The sequence below is a fragment of the Pristiophorus japonicus genome, chromosome X, assembly GCF_044704955.1.
Source record: "Pristiophorus japonicus isolate sPriJap1 chromosome X, sPriJap1.hap1, whole genome shotgun sequence".
Lineage (NCBI taxonomy): Eukaryota > Metazoa > Chordata > Chondrichthyes > Pristiophoridae > Pristiophorus > Pristiophorus japonicus.
In genome coordinates this window covers 18,545,888-18,567,560 of record NC_092010.1, presented here as the reverse complement: position 1 = coordinate 18,567,560, position 21,673 = coordinate 18,545,888, and the positions used below count along the sequence as shown (strand labels likewise).

The following is a 21,673-nucleotide window of genomic DNA, read 5'->3' as shown; positions in this document are numbered from 1 at the left end:
TTACAGGCTGGAATCTAATCGAGAGGTTCGGGGGTTTATATATAGAATAACAGATACCCGGGAGTGAATTACAGACTGGAATCTAATCGAGGGGTTCGGGGAGTTTATATCTGGAATAACAGATACCCAGGAGTGAGTTACAGGCTGGAATCTAATCGAGAGGTTCGGGGGGGGGTTTATATATAGAATAACAGATAACCGGGAGTGAGTTACAGGCTGGAATCTAATCGAGGAGTTCGGGGGTGGGGGGCTTTAGATATAGAATAACAGATAACCGGGAGTGAATTACAGGCTGAAATCTAATCGAGGGGTTCGGGGTGTTTATAAATAGAATAACAGATACCTGGGAGTGAGTTACAGGCTGGAATCTATTCAAGGAGTTCGGGGGGTTTATATATAGATAACAGATAACCGGGAGTGAGTTACAGGCTGGAATCTAATCGAGCGGTTCAGGGGGTTTATATATAGAATAACAGATACCCGGGAGTGAGTTACAGGCTGGAATCTAATCGAGCGGTTCGGGGGGTTTATTAATAGAATAACAGATAGCCGGGAGTGAATTTCAGGCTGGAATCTAATCGAGGGGTTCGGGGGGTTTATATATAGAATAACAAATACCCGGGAGTGAGTTACATGCTGGAATCTAATCGAGGGATTCGGGGGGTTTATATAGAGAATAACAGATACCCGGGATTGAGTTACAGACTGGAATCTAATCGAGGGGTTCGGGGGTTTATATATAGAATAACAGATACCCGGGAGTGAATTACAGACTGGAATCTAATCGAGGGGTTCGGGGAGTTCATATCTGGAATAACAGATACCCAGGAGTGAGCTACAGGCTGGAATCTAATCGAGAGGTTCGGGGGGGGGGGTTATATACAGAATAACGGCTACCAGGGAGTGAGTTACAGGCTGGAATCTAATCGAGGGGTTTGGGGGGGCTTATATATAGAACAGATACCCGGGAGTGAGTTACAGGCTGGAATCTAATCGAGGGGTTCGGGGGGGGGTTTATATACAGAATAACAGATACCCGGGAGTGAGTTACAGACTGGAATCTAATCGAGGGGTTCGGGGAGTTTATATATAGAATAACAGATAACCGGGAGTGAGTTACAGGCTGGAATCTAATCGAGGAGTTCGGGGGGTTATATAGAGAATAACAGATACCCGGGAGTGAGTTACAGGCTGGAATCGAATCGAGGGGTTCGGGGGGTTATATAGAGAATAACAGATACCCGGGAGTGAGTTACAGGCTGGAATCTAATCGAGAGGTTCGGGGGGTTTATATATAGAATAACAGATAGCCAGGAGTGAATTACAGGCTGAAATCTAATCGAGGGGTTCGGGGTGTTTATAAATAGAATAACAGATACCTGGGAATGAGTTACAGGCTGGAATCTATTCAAGGGGTTCGGGGGGTTTATATATAGATAACAGATAACCGGGAGTGAGTTACAGGCTGGACTGTAATCGAGGGGTTCTGGGGGTTTATATGTAGAATAACAGATACCCGGGAGTGAGTTACAGGCTGGAATCTAATCGAGGGGTTCGGGGGTTTATATATAGAATAACAGATACCCGGGAGTGAGTTACAGGCTGGAATCTAATCGAGGGATTCGGAGGGGTTTATATATAGAATAACAGATAGCCGGGAGTGAATTACAGGCTGAAATCTAATCGAGGGGTTCGGGGTGTTTATAAATAGAATAACAGATACCTGGGAGTGAGTTACAGGCTGGAATCTATTCAAGGAGTTCGGGGGGTTTATATATAGATAACAGATAACCGGGAGTGAGTTACAGGCTGGAATCTAATCGAGCGGTTCAGGGGGTTTATATATAGAATAACAGATACCCGGGAGTGAGTTACAGGCTGGAATCTAATCGAGCGGTTCGGGGGGTTTATTAATAGAATAACAGATAGCCGGGAGTGAATTTCAGGCTGGAATCTAATCGAGGGGTTCGGGGGGTTTATATATAGAATAACAAATACCCGGGAGTGAGTTACATGCTGGAATCTAATCGAGGGATTCGGGGGGTTTATATAGAGAATAACAGATACCCGGGATTGAGTTACAGACTGGAATCTAATCGAGGGGTTCGGGGGTTTATATATAGAATAACAGATACCCGGGAGTGAGTTACAGGCTGGAATCTAATCGAGAGGTTCGGAGGGGGGGTTATATATAGAATAACAGATAGCCGGGAGTGAGTTACAGACTGGAATCTAATCGAGGGGTTCGGGGGTTTATATATAGAATAACAGATAGCCGGGAGTGAGTTACAGGCTGGAATCTAATCGAGGGGTTCGGGGGTTTATATATAGAATAACAGATGGCCGGGAATGATTTACAGGCTGGAATCTAATCGAGGGATTCGGGGGGTTTATATATAGAATAACAGATACCCGGGATTGAGTTACAGACTGGAATCTAATCGAGGGGTTCGGGGGTTTATATATAGAATAACAGATACCCGGGAGTGAATTACAGACTGGAATCTAATCGAGGGGTTCGGGGAGTTCATATCTGGAATAACAGATACCCAGGAGTGAGCTACAGGCTGGAATCTAATCGAGAGGTTCGGGGGGGGGGGGGTTATATCCAGAATAACGGCTACCAGGGAGTGAGTTACAGGCTGGAATCTAATTGAGGGGTTTGGGGGGGCTTATATATAGAACAGATACCCGGGAGTGAGTTACAGGCTGGAATCTAATCGAGGGGTTCGGGGGGGGGTTTATATACAGAATAACAGATACCCGGGAGTGAGTTACAGACTGGAATCTAATCGAGGGGTTCGGGGTGTTTATAAATAGAATAACAGATACCTGGGAGTGAGTTACAGGCTGGAATCTATTCAAGGGGTTCGGGGGGTTTATATATCGATAGCAGATAACCGGGAGTGAGTTACAGGCTGGACTGTAATCGAGGGGTTCGGGGGGTTTATATATAGAATAACAGATACCCGGGAGTGAGTTACAGGCTGGAATCTAATTGAGGGGTTCGGGGGTTTATATATAGAATAACAGATACCCGGGATTGAGTTACAGGCTGGAATCTAATTGAGGGGTTTATATATAGAATAACAGACACCAGGGAGTGAGTTACAGGCTGGAATCTAATCGAGGGGTTTGGGGGGTTTTATATCTGGAACATATACCCGGGAGTGAGTTAAAAACTGGAATCTAATTGAGGGGTTCGGGGGGTTTATATATCGATTAACAGATAACCGGGAGTGAGTTACAGGCTGGACTGTAATCGAGGGATTCGGGGGGTTTATATATAGAATAACAGATACCCAGGAGTGAGTTACAGGCTGGAATCTAATCGATGGGTTTGGGGGTTTATATATGGAATAACAGATAACCGGGAGTGAATTACAGGCTGGAATCTAATCGAGGGATTCGGGGGGGGTTTATATATAGAATAACAGATAGCCGGGAGTGAGTTACAGACTGGAATCTAATCGAGGGGTTCGGGGGTTTATATATAGAATAACAGATAACCGGGAGTGAGTTACAGGCTGGAATCTAATCGAGGAGTTCGGGGGGTTATATAGAGAATAACAGATACCCGGGAGTGAGTTACAGGCTGGAATTGAATCGAGGGGTTCGGGGGGTTATATAGAGAATAACAGATACCCGGGAGTGAGTTACAGGCTGGAATCTAATCGAGAGGTTCGGGGGGTTTATATATAGAATAACAGATAGCCGGGAGTGAATTACAGGCTGAAATCTAATCGAGGGGTTCGGGGTGTTTATAAATAGAATAACAGATACCTGGGAATGAGTTACAGGCTGGAATCTATTCAAGGGGTTCGGGGGGTTTATATATAGATAACAGATAACCGGGAGTGAGTTACAGGCTGGACTGTAATCGAGGGGTTCGGGGGGTTTATATATAGAATAACAGATACCCGGGAGTGAGTTACAGGCTGGAATCTAATCGAGGGGTTCGGGGGTTTATATATAGAATAACAGATACCCGGGAGTGAGTTACAGGCTGGAATCTAATCGAGGGATTCGGAGGGGTTTATATATAGAATAACAGATAGCCGGGAGTGAATTACAGGCTGAAATCTAATCGAGGGGTTCGGGGTGTTTATAAATAGAATAACAGATACCTGGGAGTGAGTTACAGGCTGGAATCTATTCAAGGGGTTCGGGGGGTTTATATATAGATAACAGATAACCGGGAGTGAGTTACAGGCTGGACTGTAATCGAGGGGTTCGGGGGGTTTATATATAGAATAACAGATACCCGGGAGTGAGTTACAGGCTGGAATCTAATCGAGGGGTTCGGGGGTTTATATATAGAATAACAGATACCCGGGAGTGAGTTACAGGCTGGAATCTAATCGAGGGATTCGGAGGGGTTTATATATAGAATAACAGATAGCCGGGAGTGAATTACAGGCTGAAATCTAATCGAGGGGTTCGGGGTGTTTATAAATAGAATAACAGATACCTGGGAGTGAGTTACAGGCTGGAATCTATTCAAGGAGTTCGGGTGGTTTATATATAGATAACAGATAACCGGGAGTGAGTTACAGGCTGGAATCTAATCGAGCGGTTCAGGGGGTTTATATATAGAATAACAGATACCCGGGAGTGAGTTACAGGCTGGAATCTAATCGAGCGGTTCGGGGGGTTTATTAATAGAATAACAGATAGCCGGGAGTGAATTTCAGGCTGGAATCTAATCGAGGGGTTCGGGGGGTTTATATATAGAATAACAAATACCCGGGAGTGAGTTACATGCTGGACTGTAATCGAGGGATTCGGGGGGTTTATACATAGAATAACAGATACCCAGGAGTGAGTTACAGGCTGGAATCTAATCGAGGGGATCGGCGGGGGGTTTATAGCGAGAATAACAGATACCCCGGGAGTGAGTTACATGCTGGAATCTAATCGAGCGGTTCAGGGGTTTATATATAGAATAACAGATACCCGGGAATGAGTTACTGGCCGGAATCTAATCAAGGGGTTCGGGGGTTTATATATAGAATAACAGATACCCGGGAGTGAGTTCCAGGCTGGAATCTAATCGAGCGGTTCGGGGGGTTTATTAATAGAATAACAGATAGCCGGGAGTGAATTTCAGGCTGGAATCTAATCGAGGGGTTCGGGGGGTTTATATATAGAATAACAGATACCCGGGAGTGAGTTACAGGCTAGAATCTAATCGAGGGGTTCGGGGGATTTATATATAGAATAACAGATACCCGGGAGTGAGTTACATGCTGGAATCTAATCGAGGGGTTCGGGGGTTTATATATAGAATAACAGATACCCGGGAGTGAATTACAGACTGGAATCTAATCGAGGGGTTCGGGGAGTTTATATCTGGAATAACAGATACCCAGGAGTGAGTTACAGGCTGGAATCTAATCGAGAGGTTCGGAGGGGGGGTTATATATAGAATAACGGCTATCAGGGAGTGAGTTACAGGCTGGAATCTAATCGAGGGGTTTGGGGGGGCTTATATATAGAACAGATACCCGGGAGTTAGTTACAGGCTGGAATCTAATCGAGAGGTTCGGGGGGGGGTTTATATATAGAATAACAGATAACCGGGAGTGAGTTACAGGCTGGAATCTAATCGAGGAGTTCGGGGGGGGGGGGCTTTAGATATAGAATAACAGATACCCGGGAGTGAGTTACAGGCTGGAATGGAATCGAGGGGTTCGGGGGGTTATATATACAATAACAGATACCCGGGAGTGAGTTACAGGCTGGAATCTAATCGAGAGGTTCGGGGGGTTTATATATAGAATAACAGATAGCCGGGAGTGAATTACAGGCTGAAATCTAATCGAGGGGTTCGGGGTGTTTATAAATAGAATAACAGATACCTGGGAGTGAGTTACAGGCTGGAATCTATTCAAGGGGTTCGGGGGGTTTATATATAGATAACAGATAACCGGGAGTGAGTTACAGGCTGGACTGTAATCGAGGGGTTCGGGGGGTTTATATATAGAATAACAGATACCCGGGAGTGAGTTGCAGGCTGGAATCTAATTGTGGGTTCGGGGGTTTATATATAGAATAACAGATACCCGGGATTGAGTTACAGGCTGGAATCTAATTGAGGGATTTATATATAGAATAACAGATACCCGGGATTGAGTTACAGACTGGAATCTAATCGAGGGGTTCGGGGGGTTTATATATTGAATAACAGACACCAGGGAGTGAGTTACAGGCTGGAATCTAATCGAGGGGTTTGGGGGGGTTTATATGTGGAACATATACCCGGGAGTGAGTTAAAGACTGGAATCTAATAGAGGGGTTCGGGGGTTTATATATCGATTAACAGATAACCGGGAGTGAGTTACAGGCTGGACTGTAATCGAGGGATTCGGGGGGTTTATACATAGAATAACAGATACCCAGGAGTGAGTTACAGGCTGGAATCTAATCGATGGGTTTGGGGGTTTATATATGGAATAACAGATAACCGGGAGTGAATTACAGACTGGAATCTAATCGAGGGGTTCGGGGGTTTATATATAGAATAACAGATAGCCGGGAGTGAGTTACAGGCTGGAATCTAATCGAGGGGTTCGGGGGATTTATATATAGAATAACAGATGGCCGGGAATGATTTACAGGCTGGAATCTAATCGAGGGATTCGGGGGGTTTATATATAGAATAACAGATACCCGGGATTGAGTTGCAGACTGGAATCTAATCGAGGGGTTCGGGGGTTTATATATAGAATAACAGATACCCGGGAGTGAATTACAGACTGGAATCTAATCGAGGGGTTCGGGGAGTTTATATCTGGAATAACAGATACCCAGGAGTGAGCTACAGGCTGGAATCTAATCGAGAGGTTCGGGGGCGGGGGGTTATATGTAGAATAACGGCTACCAGGGAGTGAGTTACAGGCTGGAATCTAATCGAGGGGTTTGGGGGGGCTTACATATAGAACAGATACCCGTGAGTGAGTTACAGGCTGGAATCTAATCGAGGGGTTCGGGGGGGGGTTTATATACAGAATAACAGATAGCCGGGAGTGAGTTACAGACTGGAATCTAATCGAGGGGTTCGGGGAGTTTATATATAGAATAACAGATAACCGGGAGTGAGTTACAGGCTGGAATTTAATCGAGGAGTTCGGGGGGTTTATATATAGAATAACAGATACCCGGGAGTGAGTTACAGGCTGGAATCGAATCGAGGGGTTCGGGGGGGTTATATAGAGAATAACAGATACCCGGGAGTGAGTTACAGGCTGGAATCTAATCGAGAGGTTCGGGGGGTTTATATATAGAATAACAGATAGCCGGGAGTGAATTACAGGCTGAAATCTAATCGAGGGGTTCGGGGTGTTTATAAATAGAATAACAGATACCTGGGAGTGAGTTACAGGCTGGAATCTATTCAAAAGGTTCGGGGGGTTTATATATAGATAACAGATAACTGGGAGTGAGTTACAGGCTGGACTGTAATCGAGGGGTTCGGGGGGTTTATATATAGAATAACAGATACCCGGGAGTGAGTTACAGGCTGGAATCTAATCGAGGGGTTCGGGGGTTTATATATAGAATAACAGATACCCGGGAGTGAGTTACAGGCTGGAATCTAATCGAGGGATTCGGAGGGGTTTATATATAGAATAACAGATAGCCGGGAGTGAATTACAGGTTAAAATCTAATCGAGGGGTTCGGGGTGTTTATAAATAGAATAACAGATACCTGGGAGTGAGTTACAGGCTGGAATCTATTCAAGGGGTTCGGGGGGTTTATATCGAGAATAACTGATACCCGGGAGTGAGTTACAGGCTGGAATCTAATCGAAGGGTTCGGGGGTTTATATATAGAATAACAGATACCCGGGAGTGAGTTACAGGCTGGAATCTAATCGAGGGGTTTGGGGGGGTTTATATATAGAACAGATACCCGGGAGTGAGTTACAGGCTGAAATCTAATTAAGTGGTTCGGGTTGTTTATATATAGAATAACAGATACCCGGGAGTGAGTTTCAGAACGGAATCTAATCGAGGGGTTCGGGGGGTTTATATATAGAATAACAGATAACCAGGAGTGAGTTACAGGCTGGACTGTAATCGAGGGTATAGGGGGTTTATATATAGAATAACAGATACCCGGGATTGAGTTACAGGCTGGAATCTAACTGAGGGGTTTGGGGGCGTTTATATATAGAATAACAGATACCCAGGAGTGAGTTACAGGCTGGAATCTAATCGAGGGGTTCGGGGGGTTTATATACAGAATAACAGACACCAGGGAGTGAGTTACAGGCTGGAATCTAATCGAGGGGCTTGGGGGGGTTTATATATAGAATAACAGATACCCGGGAGTGAGTTAAAGACTGGAATCTAATCGAGGGTTTCGGGGGGTTTATATATCGATTAACAGATAACCGGGAGTGAGTTACAGGCTGGATTGTAATCGAGGGATTCGAGGGGTTTATATGTAGAATAACAGATACCCGGGAGTGAGTTACAGGCTGGAATCTAATCGAGGGGTTGGGGGGGGTTTGTATATAGAATAACAGATACCCAGGAGTGAGTTACAGGCTGGAATCTAATCGATGGGTTCGGGGGTTTATATGTAGAATAACAGATACCCGGGAGTGAGTTCCAGGCTTGAATCTAATTGAGGGGTTTGAGGGGGTTTATATATAGAATAACAGATACCCGGGAATGAGTTACAGGCTGGAATCTAATCGAGCGGTTCGGGGGGTTTATATATGGAAGAACAGATAACCGGGAGTGAATTACAGGCTGGAATCTAATCGAGGGATTCGGGGGGAGTTTATATATAGAATAACAGATGGCCGGGAGTGATTTACAGGCTGGAATCTAATCGAAGGGTTCGGGGGTTTATATATAGAATAACAGATACCCGGGAGTGAGTTACAGGCTGGAATCTAATCGAGGGATTCGGAGGGGTTTATATATAGAATAACAGATAGCCGGGCGTGAATTACAGGCTGAAATCTGATCGAGGCGTTCAGGGGATTTATATATCGTATAACAGATACCAGGGAGTGACTTACAGGCTGGAATCTAATCGAGGGGTTTGGGGGGGTTTATATATAGAACAGATACCCGGGAGTGAGTTACAGGCTGAAATCTAATCAAGTGGTTCGGGTTGTTTATATATAGAATAACAGATACCCGGGAGTGAGTTTCAGAACGGAATCTAATCGAGGGGTTCGGGGGGTTTATATATAGAATAACAGATAACCAGGAGTGAGTTATAGGCTGGAATCTAACTGAGGGGTTTGGGGGCGTTTATATATAGAATAACAGATACCCAGGAGTGAGTTACAGGCTGGAATCTAATCGAGGGGTTCGGGGGGTTTATATATAGAATAACAGACACCAGGGAGTGAGTTACAGGCTGGAATCTAATCAAGGGGTTCTGGGGATTTATATATAGAATAACAGATACCTGGGAGTGAGTTACAGGCTGGAATCTAATCGAGGGGTTCGGGGGGTTTATATATAGAATAACAGATAACCGGGAGTGAGTTACAGGCTGGACTGTAATCGAGGGGTTCGGGGGGTTTATATATAGAATAACAGATACCCGGGAGTGAGTTACAGGCTGGAATCTAATCGAGGGGTTCGGGGGTGTTTATATATAGAATAACAGACACCCGGGAGTGAGTTCCAGGCTGGAATCTAATTGAGGGCTTTGGGTGGTTTTATCTTTTGAATAACAGATAGCCGGGAGTGAGTTACAGGCTGGAATATAATCGAGCGGTTCGGGGGGATTTATATATAGAATAACAGATAGCCGGGAGTGATTTACAGGCTGATATCTAATCGAGGCGTTCAGGGGATTTATATATAGAATAACAGATACCTGGGAGTGAGTTACAGGCTTGTATCTAATCGAGGGGTTCGGGGGAGTTTATATATAGAATAACAGATACCCGGGAGTGAATTACAGACTGGAATCTAATCGAGGGGTTCGGGGGGTTTATATATAGAATAACAGATACCCGGGAGTGACTTACAGACTGGAATCTTATCGAGGGGTTCAGGAGATTTATATATCGAATAACAGATACCTGGGAGTGAGTTACCGGCTGGAATCTAATCGAGCGGTTCGGGGGGTTTATATATAGAATAACAGATACCCGGGAGTGAATTACAGACTGGAATCTAATCGAGGGATTCGGGGGGGGTTATATATAGAATAACAGATAGCCGGGAGTGAATTACAGGCTGAAATCTAATCGAGGCGTTCAGGGGATTTATATATAGAATAACAGATACCTGGGAGTGAGTTACAGGCTGGAATCTAATCGAGGGGTTCGGGGGTTTATATCTCGAATATCAGATACCTGGGATTGAGTTACAGACTGGAATCTAATCGAGGGGTTCGGGGGTTTATATATAGAATAACAGATACCCGGGAGTGAATTACAGACTGGAATCTAATCGAGGGGTTCGGGGAGTTTATATCTGGAATAACAGATACCCAGGAGTGAGTTACAGGCTGGAATCTAATCGAGAGGTTCGGAGGGGGGGTTATATATAGAATAACGGCTACCAGGGAGTGAGTTACAGGCTGGAATCTAATCGAGGGGTTTGGGGGGGCTTATATATAGAACAGATACCCGGGAGTTAGTTACAGGCTGGAATCTAATCGAGGGGTTCGGGGGGGGGTTTATATATAGAATAACAGATAACCGGGAGTGAGTTACAGGCTGGAATCTAATCGAGGAGTTCGGGGGGGGGGGGGGCTTTAGATATAGAATAACAGATACCCGGGAGTGAGTTACAGGCTGGAATGTAATCGAGGGGTTCGGGGGGTTATATATAGAATAACAGATACCCGGGAGTGAATTACAGGCTGGAATCTAATCGAGGGGTTCGGGGGTTTATATATAGAATAACATATACCCGGGATTGAGTTACAGGCTGGAATCTAATTGATGGGTTCGGGGGGTTTATATATTGAATAACAGACACCAGGGAGTGAGTTACAGGCTGGAATCTAATCGAGGGGTTTGGGGGGGTTTATATGTGGAACATATACCCGGGAGTGAGTTAAAGACTGGAATCTAATTGAGGGGTTCGGGGGGTTTATATATCGATTAACAGATAACCGGGAGTGAGTTACAGGCTGGACTGTAATCGAGGGATTCGGGGGGTTTATACATAGAATAACAGATACCCAGGAGTGAGTTACAGGCTGGAATCTAATCGATGGGTTTGGGTGTTTATATATGGAATAACAGATAGCCGGGAGTGAATTACAGGCTGGAATCTAATCGAGGGATTCGGGGGGGGTTTATATATAGAATAACAGATGCCTGGGAGTGAGTTACAGGCTGGAATCTAATCAAGGGGTTCGGGGGATTTATATATAGAATAACAGATACCCGGGAGTGAGTTACAGGCTGGAATCTAATCGAGCGATTTGGGGGGTTTATAAATGGAATAACAGATAGCCGGGAGTGAATTTCAGGCTGGAATCTAATCGAGGGGTTCGGGGGGTTTATATATAGAATAACAGATACCCGGGAGTGAGTTACAGGCTGGAATCTAATCGAGGGGTTCGGGGGATTTATATATAGAATAACAGATACCCGGGAGTGAGTTACATGCTGGAATCTAATCGAGGGATTCGGGGGGTTTATATATAGAATAACAGATACCCGGGATTGAGTTACAGACTGGAATCTAATCGAGGGGTTCGGGGGTTTATATATAGAATAACAGATACCCGGGAGTGAATTACAGACTGGAATCTAATCGAGGGGTTCGGGGAGTTTATATCTGGAATAACAGATACCCAGGAGTGAGCTACAGGCTGGAATCTAATCGAGAGGTTCGGAGGGGGGGTTATATATAGAATAACGGCTACCAGGGAGTGAGTTACAGGCTGGAATCTAATTGAGGGGTTTGGGGGGGCTTATATATAGAACAGATACCCGGGAGTGATTTACAGGCTGGAATCTAATCGAGGGGTTCGGGGGGGGGTTTATATATAGAATAACAGATACCCGGGAGTGAGTTACAGACTGGAATCTAATCGAGGGGTTCGGGGGTTTATATATAGAATAACAGATACCCGGGAGTGAGTTACAGGCTGGAATCTAATCGAGGGATTCGGAGGGGTTTATATATAGAATAACAGATAGCCGGCAGTGAATTACAGGCTGAAATCTAATCGAGGGGTTCGGGGTGTTTATAAATAGAATAACAGATACCTGGGAGTGAGTTACAGGCTGGAATCTATTCAAGGGGTTCGGGGGGTTTATATATAGATAACAGATAACCGGGAGTGAGTTACAGGCTGGACTGTAATCGAGGGGTTCGGGGGGTTTATATATAGAATAACAGATACCCGGGAGTGAGTTACAGGCTGGAATCTAATCGAAGGGTTCGGGGGTTTATATATAGAATAACAGATACCCGGGAGTGAGTTACAGGCTGGAATCTAATCGAGGGATTCGGAGGGGTTTATATATAGAATAACAGATAGCCGGGCGTGAATTACAGGCTGAAATCTGATCGAGGCGTTCAGGGGATTTATATATCGTATAACAGATACCAGGGAGTGACTTACAGGCTGGAATCTAATCGAGGGGTTTGGGGGGGTTTATATATAGAACAGATACCCGGGAGTGAGTTACAGGCTGGAATCTAATCAAGTGGTTCGGGTTGTTTATATATCGAATAACAGATACCCGGGAGTGAGTTACAGAACGGAATCTAATCGAGGGGTTCGGGGGGTTTATATATAGAATAACAGATAACCAGGAGTGAGTTACAGGCTGGACTGTAATCGAGGGTATAGGGGGTTTATATATAGAATAACAGACACCCGGGAGTGAGTTACAGGCTGGAATCTAATCGAGGGGTTGGGGCAGTTTATATATAGAATAACAGATACCCGGGATTGAGTTACAGGCTGGAATCTAACTGAGGGGTTTGGGGGCATTTATATATAGAATAACAGATACCCAGGAGTGAATTACAGGCTGAAATCTAATCGAGGCGTTCAGGGGATTTATATATAGAATAACAGATACCTGGGATTGAGTTACAGGCTGAAATCTAATCGAGGGGTTCGGGGGGTTTATATATAGAATAACAGACACCAGGGAGTGAGTTACAGGCTGGAATCTAATCGAGGGGCTTGGGGGGGTTTATATATAGAATAACAGATACCCGGGAGTGAGTTAAAGACTGGAATTTAATCGAGGGGTTCGGGGGGTTTATATATCGATTAACAGATAACCGGGAGTGAGTTACAGGCTGGATTGTAATCGAGGGATTCGAGGGGTTTATATGTAGAATAACAGATACCCGGGAGTGAGTTACAGGCTGGAATCGAATCGAGGGGTTGGGGGGGGGTTTATATATAGAATAACAGATACCCAGGAGTGAGTTACAGGCTGGAATCTAATCGATGGGTTCGGGGGTTTATATATAGAATAACAGATACCCGGGAGTGAGTTCCAGGCTTGAATCTAATTGAGGGGTTTGAGGGGGTTTATATATAGAATAACAGATACCCGGGAGTGAGTTACAGGCTGGAATCTAATCGAGCGGTTCGGGGGGTTTATATATGGAATAACAGATAACCGGGAGTGAATTACAGGCTGGAATCTAATCGAGGGATTCGGGGGGAGTTTATATATAGAATAACAGATGGCCGGGAGTGATTTACAGGCTGGAATCTAATCAAGGGGTTCGGGGGATTTATATATAGAATAACAGATACCTGGGAGTGAGTTACAGGCTGGAATCTAATCGAGGGGTTCGGGGGGTTTATATATAGAATAACAGATAACCGGGAGTGAGTTACAGGCTGGACTGTAATCGAGGGGTTTGGGGGGTTTATATATAGAACAACAGATACCCGGGAGTGAGTTACAGGCTGGAATCTAATCGAGAGGTTCGGGGGTGTTTATATATAGAATAACAGACACCCGGGAGTGAGTTCCAGGCTGGAATCTAATTGAGGGGTTTGGGTGGTTTTATCTTTTGAATAACAGATACCCGGGAGTGAGTTCCAGGCTGGAATCTAATTGAGGGATTCGGGGGGGGTTTATATCTAGAATAACAGATAGCCGGGAGTGATTTACAGGCTGATATCTAATCGAGGCGTTCAGGGGATTTATATATAGAATAACAGATAGCTGGGAGTGAGTTACAGGCTGGAATTTAATCAAGGGGTTCGGGTGATTTATATCTAGAATAACAGATACCTGGGAGTGAGTTACAGGCTTGTATCTAATCGAGGGGTTCGGGGGAGTTTATATATAGAATAACAGATACCCGGGAGTGAATTACAGACTGGAATCTAATCGAGGGGTTCAGGGGGTTTATATATAGAATAACAGATACCCGGGAGTGACTTGCAGACTGGAATCTTATCGAGGGGTTCAGGGGATTTATATATCGAATCACAGATACCTGGGAGTGAGTTACCGGCTGGAATCTAATCGAGCGGTTCGGGGGGTTTATATATAGAATAACAGATACCCGGGAGTGAATTACAGACTGGAATCTAATCGAGGGATTCGGGGGGGGTTATATATAGAATAACAGATAGCCGGGAGTGAATTACAGGCTGAAATCTAATCGAGGCGTTCAGGGGATTTATATATAGAATAACAGATACCTGGGAGTGAGTTACAGGCTGGAATCTAATCGAGGGGTTCGGGGGTTTATATCTCGAATATCAGATACCTGGGAGTGAGTTACAGACTGGAATCTAATCGAGGGGTTCAGGGGGTTTATATATGGAATAACAGATATCCGGGAGTGAGTTACAGGCTGGAATCTAATCGAGGGTTCTGGGGGTTTACACATAGAATAACAGATACCTGCACAGCAATTGAGATGCACACACTTGACTCATGACTGCTCTGAGAAACGCACAGTCAGCGGCCGGTCTGCAGTACCATCAGGTCCGTGCGTCATCTCGGACCCTCATTGAGCAGACATTGGGGTCCTTGAGCAACAATTCTGATGCCGGGACTTGGTCTGGTGGCTTCCTGCAATACTGCCCACAAAGCGTGCTCCATGTGATAGTGGTTTGCTCTATGCTATATTACTTTACCCTGCAATGAAAAGAAGAATGACTTGCATTTATGTAGCACCTTTCATGACCACCGGACGTCTCTCAGCGCTTGACAACCACTGAAGTAGTTTTGGAGTGAAGTCACTGTTGTGACGTGGAAAACACGGCAGCCAATCTGCGCACAGCGAGCTCGCACAAACAGCAATGCAAAAATGACCCACATCATCTGTTTTTGTTCTATTCATTGAGGGATAAATATTGGCCAGGACACCGAAATAATGCTGCGGCATTTTTTATGTCCAGCTGAGAGAGTAGACAGTGCAGCGCTCCCTCGGCACTGCACGGGGAGTGTCAGCCTAAATTTAGGTGTTAAAGTTTCTGGAGTGGGACTTGAACCCACAACCTTCTTGACCCAGAGGCAAGAGTGCTACCCACTGAGCCACAGCTGGCACTGAAGTCAATGTATTGGAAGAGGCCCTTCAGCATCATGAGGAAGAGGACACTGATGATATATAGGATGGTGAGGAAATTGAGGGGTTCCAACAGAAAGCTGTTTGGCAGCAGCTCATTGAAGAGCGCCTCGGCTGAACAATCCTTGCTCCCCTGCATTAACAGATATGTCCAACATCTCTGCCAATCCTTCTACCCTCGAATAAACTGCATGTGCTGAAAGAGCAGCACTGATATTCACGTCAGCCCATTGCAGGGTCACATGGGAACACTCTCTGCGCACAAAGCTTTCAAAAAGGTTTGGCGTTTTACTGGCTTACGGAAATAGCTACGCACTAATTATCACCCTAGTCTGAGCCCCGAGTGTCTGTCTTAAGTGTTCTCTTACTTAATCTAGCCATGGTTGCTTTCCACCTCCCATGCTGGGGAGCAGACTGATCTGATTAAGCCTTTATCCATTCTGTCTCCCAGCCTGTCCAAGGTGGAGAAAGGACCTGCAGAATTGGAGATGGCCAGACTGTCACTAGCAGCCAATTCCATTGGTGTCAGTGTCTGTGGAGTGACAGGACCTTCTCCTGTGCTGGTTGTCTCCCTTCTGCCATGTGGCCAGCTTCTCCTGCAGGAACGTGGAAGTGGGTTAATATGTGCCTCGTTCAAGGGCTTTCAACATTTACGAGGCTGCTTGGCATCGTGTGTGTAATGTATGCACCGGTGAGCATGCTCACAGGGTTGGTAGAGCTGTTGAGTTGGGAATGGCTTAACTAGTAACGTGATGTTCACCAGACTCAATAAAACCACAGCCATTTGAGGAAAACAGTTTAACGCCTGTACAAAAATAGTGCACAGGTGAGCGCGTCAACAGCTCATAAGTGAATTTTGCCAATCGGAACTTCTACTCTTATAGAAAAGAAAGACTTGGATTTATATCGCGCCTTTCACGACCTCAGAACATCCCAAAGCGCTTTACAGCCAATGAAGTACTTTTGAAGTGTAGTTCACTGTTGTAATGTGGGAAACGCGGCAGCCAATTTGCGCACAGCAAGCTTCCACAAACAGCAATGTGATAATGACCAGATAATCTGTTTTTCTGATGTTGATTGAGGGATAAATATTGGCCAGGACACCGGGGATAACTCCCCTGCTCTTCGAATAGTGCCATGGGATCTTTTCCATCCACCTGAGAGAGCAGACGGGGCCTCGGTTTAACGTCTCATCCGAAAGACGGCACCTCCGACAGTGCGGCACTCCCTCAGCGCTGCACTGGGGAGTGTCAGCCTAGATTGATGTCCCTGGAGTAGGACCTGAACCCATGACCTTCTGACCCAAAGTCACTTTTATATTCCTTTCTAAATGGCTCAGAGATTTAATCTTGACCAAAACACCGCCTTGAGCCTGTGGACTGATTTCCTTGTGTCACCGTGTGTCGTGATATTATAAACAAGAGCGAGAGCATTTATTCTGCTCATTACTTTTAGAGATATTGTGAACTCAGAAAGAAAAGAAACAAGGGGAAGTCATCCCGCATTTGTTTACAATATCATTATGGCTCCTTCATCCTATCAGTATAGATGCAGAGAGTCAGGATAAATGGGTCATTTTCGGGTTGGCAAACATGGGGTGCCACAGGGATCAGTGCTGGGGCCTCAACTATTTACAATCTATATTAATGACTTGGATGAAGGAACCGAGTGTAATGTAGCCAAGTTTGCTGATGATACAAAGATGGATGGGAAAGCAAATTGTGTGGACACAAAGAGGCTGAAATTACCCCGTTCCTTAAGGCCGATTACCACCACAAATCTGCGGCCACGCTGCGGAGTGGAGAGGCCGCTGACGTTTGGTGGAATGGCCGCTGATAGCCCAATTGCCCTCCCGAGGTTTCCTGGCGGTGCCCCGATCCTCCCCTTACCGCTCCGCTGCTGCTGATCCGTGGTAAGCGCATCATCACCGTGCACACCGCCGATCTAACCCCCGACGGTGACATTCCCCTCGGAAAATCTTTGGCGCGCCCGGCGGTGCCAAAACCTGTTTTTTCCCGGTGGTCCAGTGAGGCTGTGGCCTTCTGCAACGGCGGTGCGGCTTCCCTTAAAGGGGAGGGCGCACTGTCGCTGCCGCCATGTTTTTTTTTGTCGGCCAATTGCCATGTCGGACCGACAATTATGCCCCCGGGTTTGGCCGGACTGCCACTGGCCTGGCGAAACCCCTCCCTGGTGGCCCAGTGGGCCGAAGTTTACAAATAACGAAGTCTCTCCCCTTTAAGTGAAGGGGAGAGCCGTGGTGACGTGGCGCCGTGATGATGTCATCGCGGCGGTTACTCCGCACCGCCCCCAACTCCCGCCCCTCATTTGCTGCCACCGCCGCGTATCCGGCCCTCTCCTGTAGTCACCGCCCCCATTAAGAGCGACTTCCGGATCCAAGCGCAAAAATACCAAAGGGATGGATTTTCAGCTTTGCCGTTTTGGGGGCGAAAACGGAGAAGGGGCGGCGGGAAATTTACCGCCCGGTTAACGTTTGCGCTTTATGGAGCAACTTGTGTCATTTGGCCCTTGTGCCAGGGGGTGCAGCACAAAGGGAGGCATTGTCCGACTTTTACGGTGCAAAAACGGGATCCTCCGTAACTTTAGTGCGGGGCCGGGAGCGCTCCGAGAGAGGCCTCAGGAGGGGGAAAAAAAACTCAAAGAAAATTCACAAATACATTCAAACAACATTGCCCGCACCCTTACCTCACAAATCGCTGCAAAAGTATAAAAGAATGAACAGTGGAACTGACCTTTCTGCAGTGTATCCACCTCACTGCCGTCGGCAGGCCATGCCTGTGTTTTCCCGGGTGGTCCTCACGGGGCGCGCTTCGGGGCGCACGGGTCGGGTGATTGTCCAAACTTCTGCCGGTGTCGCAAGGCGAGCCGTCACACACCGGGGCACAGCTCTCCCTGGCGCTGCTTCTAACCCTAACCCTGAATGGTGGAGCAGGCTCGAGGGGCCAAATGGCCTACTCCTGCTCCTATTTCTTATGTTCTTATGTTCTTACACCAAGTAATGACCTACCCGATGATCGCCCCCAGGACGCAAAACAGCTCACCGCCCTATTTTTCGCCGCAGAGAGTCAAAACCCGGCGACAACCCGTTCGCAAACGACCCGAAAATCCAGCCCAAAGAGCGGAATTTCGCACAAGAGGCAACCTCAACCACCGCGGCGGTAAAACACACACAAAAAAGGGTGCACCCCGTTTCGGGCGGGGGACAATTTCGGTCCCAAAGAGTCTGCAAAGGGATATAGACAAGGGATGTGAGTGACCAAAAAATTGGCAGATGGAGTATAATGTGGGAAAGTGTAAGTTTATCCACTTTGGTAGGAAGAATAGAAAAGCAAATTATTATTTAAATGGAGAGAGACTATAGAATGCTGCAGTACGGAAGGATCTGGGTGACCTCGTACATGAAACACAAAAAGTTAGTATGCAGGTACAGCAAGTAATCAGGAAGGCCAATGGAATGTTGGCCTTTATTGCAAGGGGGGATAGAGTATAAAAGCAGGGAGGTCCTGCTACAACTGTACAGGGTATTGGTGAGGCCACACCTGGAGTACTGCGTACAGTTTTGGTCTCCGTATTTAAGGAAGGATATACTTGCATTGGAGGCTGTTTAGAAAAGGTTCACTCGGTTGATTCCGGAGATGAGGGGGTTGACTTAGAAGATAGGTTGAGTAGGTTGGGCCTATACTTATTGGAGTTCAGAAGAATGAGAGGTGATCTTATTGAAATATGTAAGATAATGAGGTGGCTCGACAAGGTAGATGCAGAGAGGATGTTTCCCCTCATGGGGGAATCTAGAACTAAGGGGCATAGTTTCAGAATAAGGGGTTGCCCATTTAAAACAGAGGTGAGGAGGAATTTCTTCTCTCAGAGAGTTGTAAATCTGTGGAATTCTCTGCCCCAAAGAGCTGTGGAGGCTGGGTCCATGAATATATTTAAGGTGGAGATCGACAGATTTTTGAACGTTAAGGGAGTCAAGGGTTATGGGGAGCGGGCAGGGAAGTGGAGCTGAGTCCATGATCAGATCAGCCATGATCTTATTGAATGGCGGATCGAGGGGCCAAATGGCCTACTCCCGCTCCTATTTCGTATGTTCTTATGCCAAGTAATGACCATCTCAAACAAGAGAAAGCAAAACCACCTGCCCTTAACCTTCAACCTCACACCATTGCCAAGTCCCCCACCATCGAAACCCTGAGGGTTGCCGCTGAGCAGCCATATTGATACCGTGGCTATAAGCGCAGGGCAGAGGCTAGGTACTCTGAGAGGAGTGACTCATCACTTGACCTCTCAAAGCCTCTCCATCATCTACAAAGCTCAAGTCAGGGCTGTGATAGGCTCGCCTAGATGGGTGGAAGTGCAAGAGCACTCGAGGAACTTCAGTGTGTTGAATTGCTTCCAACTCATTTCAATGGAAACATTAAAAAAATATACATTGTAGTTTTCGTTAGGTTGCTTTTTGCTTCTCCTTTTCCTGACCACTAAATAGATTGTCTCTTTTCTTTCATAGTCCACTCAAACTCTTCCAAAATCAGGCTAAACTTTCTCCTTTGGGATGAGCCAGCCCAGAGCACTCTTACTTTCATTCAACAAGCAAACCTGTGGCTGTACCTCAAGTTATTTCCTTCCCCCTCTAACAGGAGGAGGCAAAAGGTAACTTTGAAAATACTTCTTAAAGGTCCAGGGGGTGTCAACCACACACTGATCAGCAACCAGCAGTTCAATATTAAGCGGAGCAGCTGGCATACGTTCCCGGTGACGCATGCCATCCAGAGTTTCTCCGACCGAGAAGATAAGCAGTTTCATTTTGAGCTGGAGTGCAGTGGCTGCACTGATGCCATGGGAGAATCGATGCTTCTTGATGTCAGTAGCAAGGGCCAGAAGGCCTTTCTGGTCTCTCAGATCAGGGTCTCATCGGAAAGCCCCCACGTCCGCAAGCGGGGGATAGAATGCATGGAGAAGTTGAACTTTTGCTGCCGGAAAACGTACTTTGTGGATTTCCGTGACATTGGCTGGGACGACTGGATCATAATGCCTCATGGTTACTATGCAAACTACTGCCTGGGTAACTGTGCTCCCCACATGGCCGGAGCACCTGATTTTGCATCATCCTTTCACAGTATTGTGACCAACCTGCACAAACTGAATGGCTACCATCCCGCACTGGCCATGAACTCGTGCTGCATTCCGACCAGGAAGAGCCTGCTCTCCATGTTGTACTTTGAAGAAAAGGGTCGCATAATCAAAAAGGACATCCCAGACATGACTGTTGAGGAATGTGGCTGCACTTAGCTCAGTTCCCCCTATGCTAAAGGGTGCCGTTCCCAGCAGCCTTTTCATCTGCTTGACCATAACAGCGAAAACGATCCAATATTATTTGGAACACGCAATTCAAGGCGCAAAAACAAGGCCCATCCTGCTCATGCCCTGCTACGGATCAGTGCGACAGCCAATTGTTTCCTCCGCGGTCTGCTATGTGCATTTTTGCCTTTCAATAGACGCTAATGCTAATAAAGTAGTTTCAAATGTGTCTTTGGCTTGTTGCTGCAGTAGCATTCTTTTCAGCAGACCTCTTGCAGGGCGCAGATACGGGGGTTCGCTTGACGAGTCCGAGCTGCTGGCGGATAAGATGTTCTGGTGCACGCGATGTACAACATCGTCGGCAAAGGCTCTCGGCCAGCAGTGTGGGAATGCCGAGTTATCATGGCGGCCTTGGACTACAGAGCGTCCAGTCTATTGAAGCTGGGGGCCAGATACAGGTGTCAAAAAGCAATGGGCTGGATATTAACTCGGAGATGGGGAGGGAGTGCAGGAGCTGCTTTCAGATCGGGAAACCCGGAGATCGTAGGGTCGGGGGGAGAGATCGGAAGGGACGGGGGTCGAAGGGGGGAAATTAGAAGGGTCGGGGGAGATCGTAAGGGCCGGGAGGAGATCATAAGGGCTGGGGGGGAGGGACCGTAAGGGTTGGGGTGGGGGGGGAGATCGGAAGGATCTGGGGGAGATCGGAAGGATCAGGGGGGAGATCGGAAGGGTCGTGGGGGAGATCGGAAGGATCGGCGGGGAGATCGGGAGGGTCGGGGGGGAGATCGGAAGGGTCGGGGGGAGATCGGAAGGGTCGGGGGGAGATCGGGAGGGTCGGGGGGGAGATCGGAAG

General features: G+C 46.6%; 1 protein-coding gene across 1 annotated transcript in view; it reads left to right on the top strand.

Moving 5' to 3' along the window:
* Positions 1–20,811, top strand: part of LOC139240809 (inhibin beta B chain-like) — a 37,884-nt gene extending 17,073 nt beyond the window's left edge. The window contains exon 3 of the mRNA XM_070869287.1: positions 20,030–20,811. Within this exon, the coding sequence (XP_070725388.1) occupies positions 20,030–20,811 (782 nt within the window). The remainder of the gene's footprint in view (positions 1–20,029) is intronic.
* The last annotated feature ends 862 nt before the right edge of the window (positions 20,812–21,673 follow it).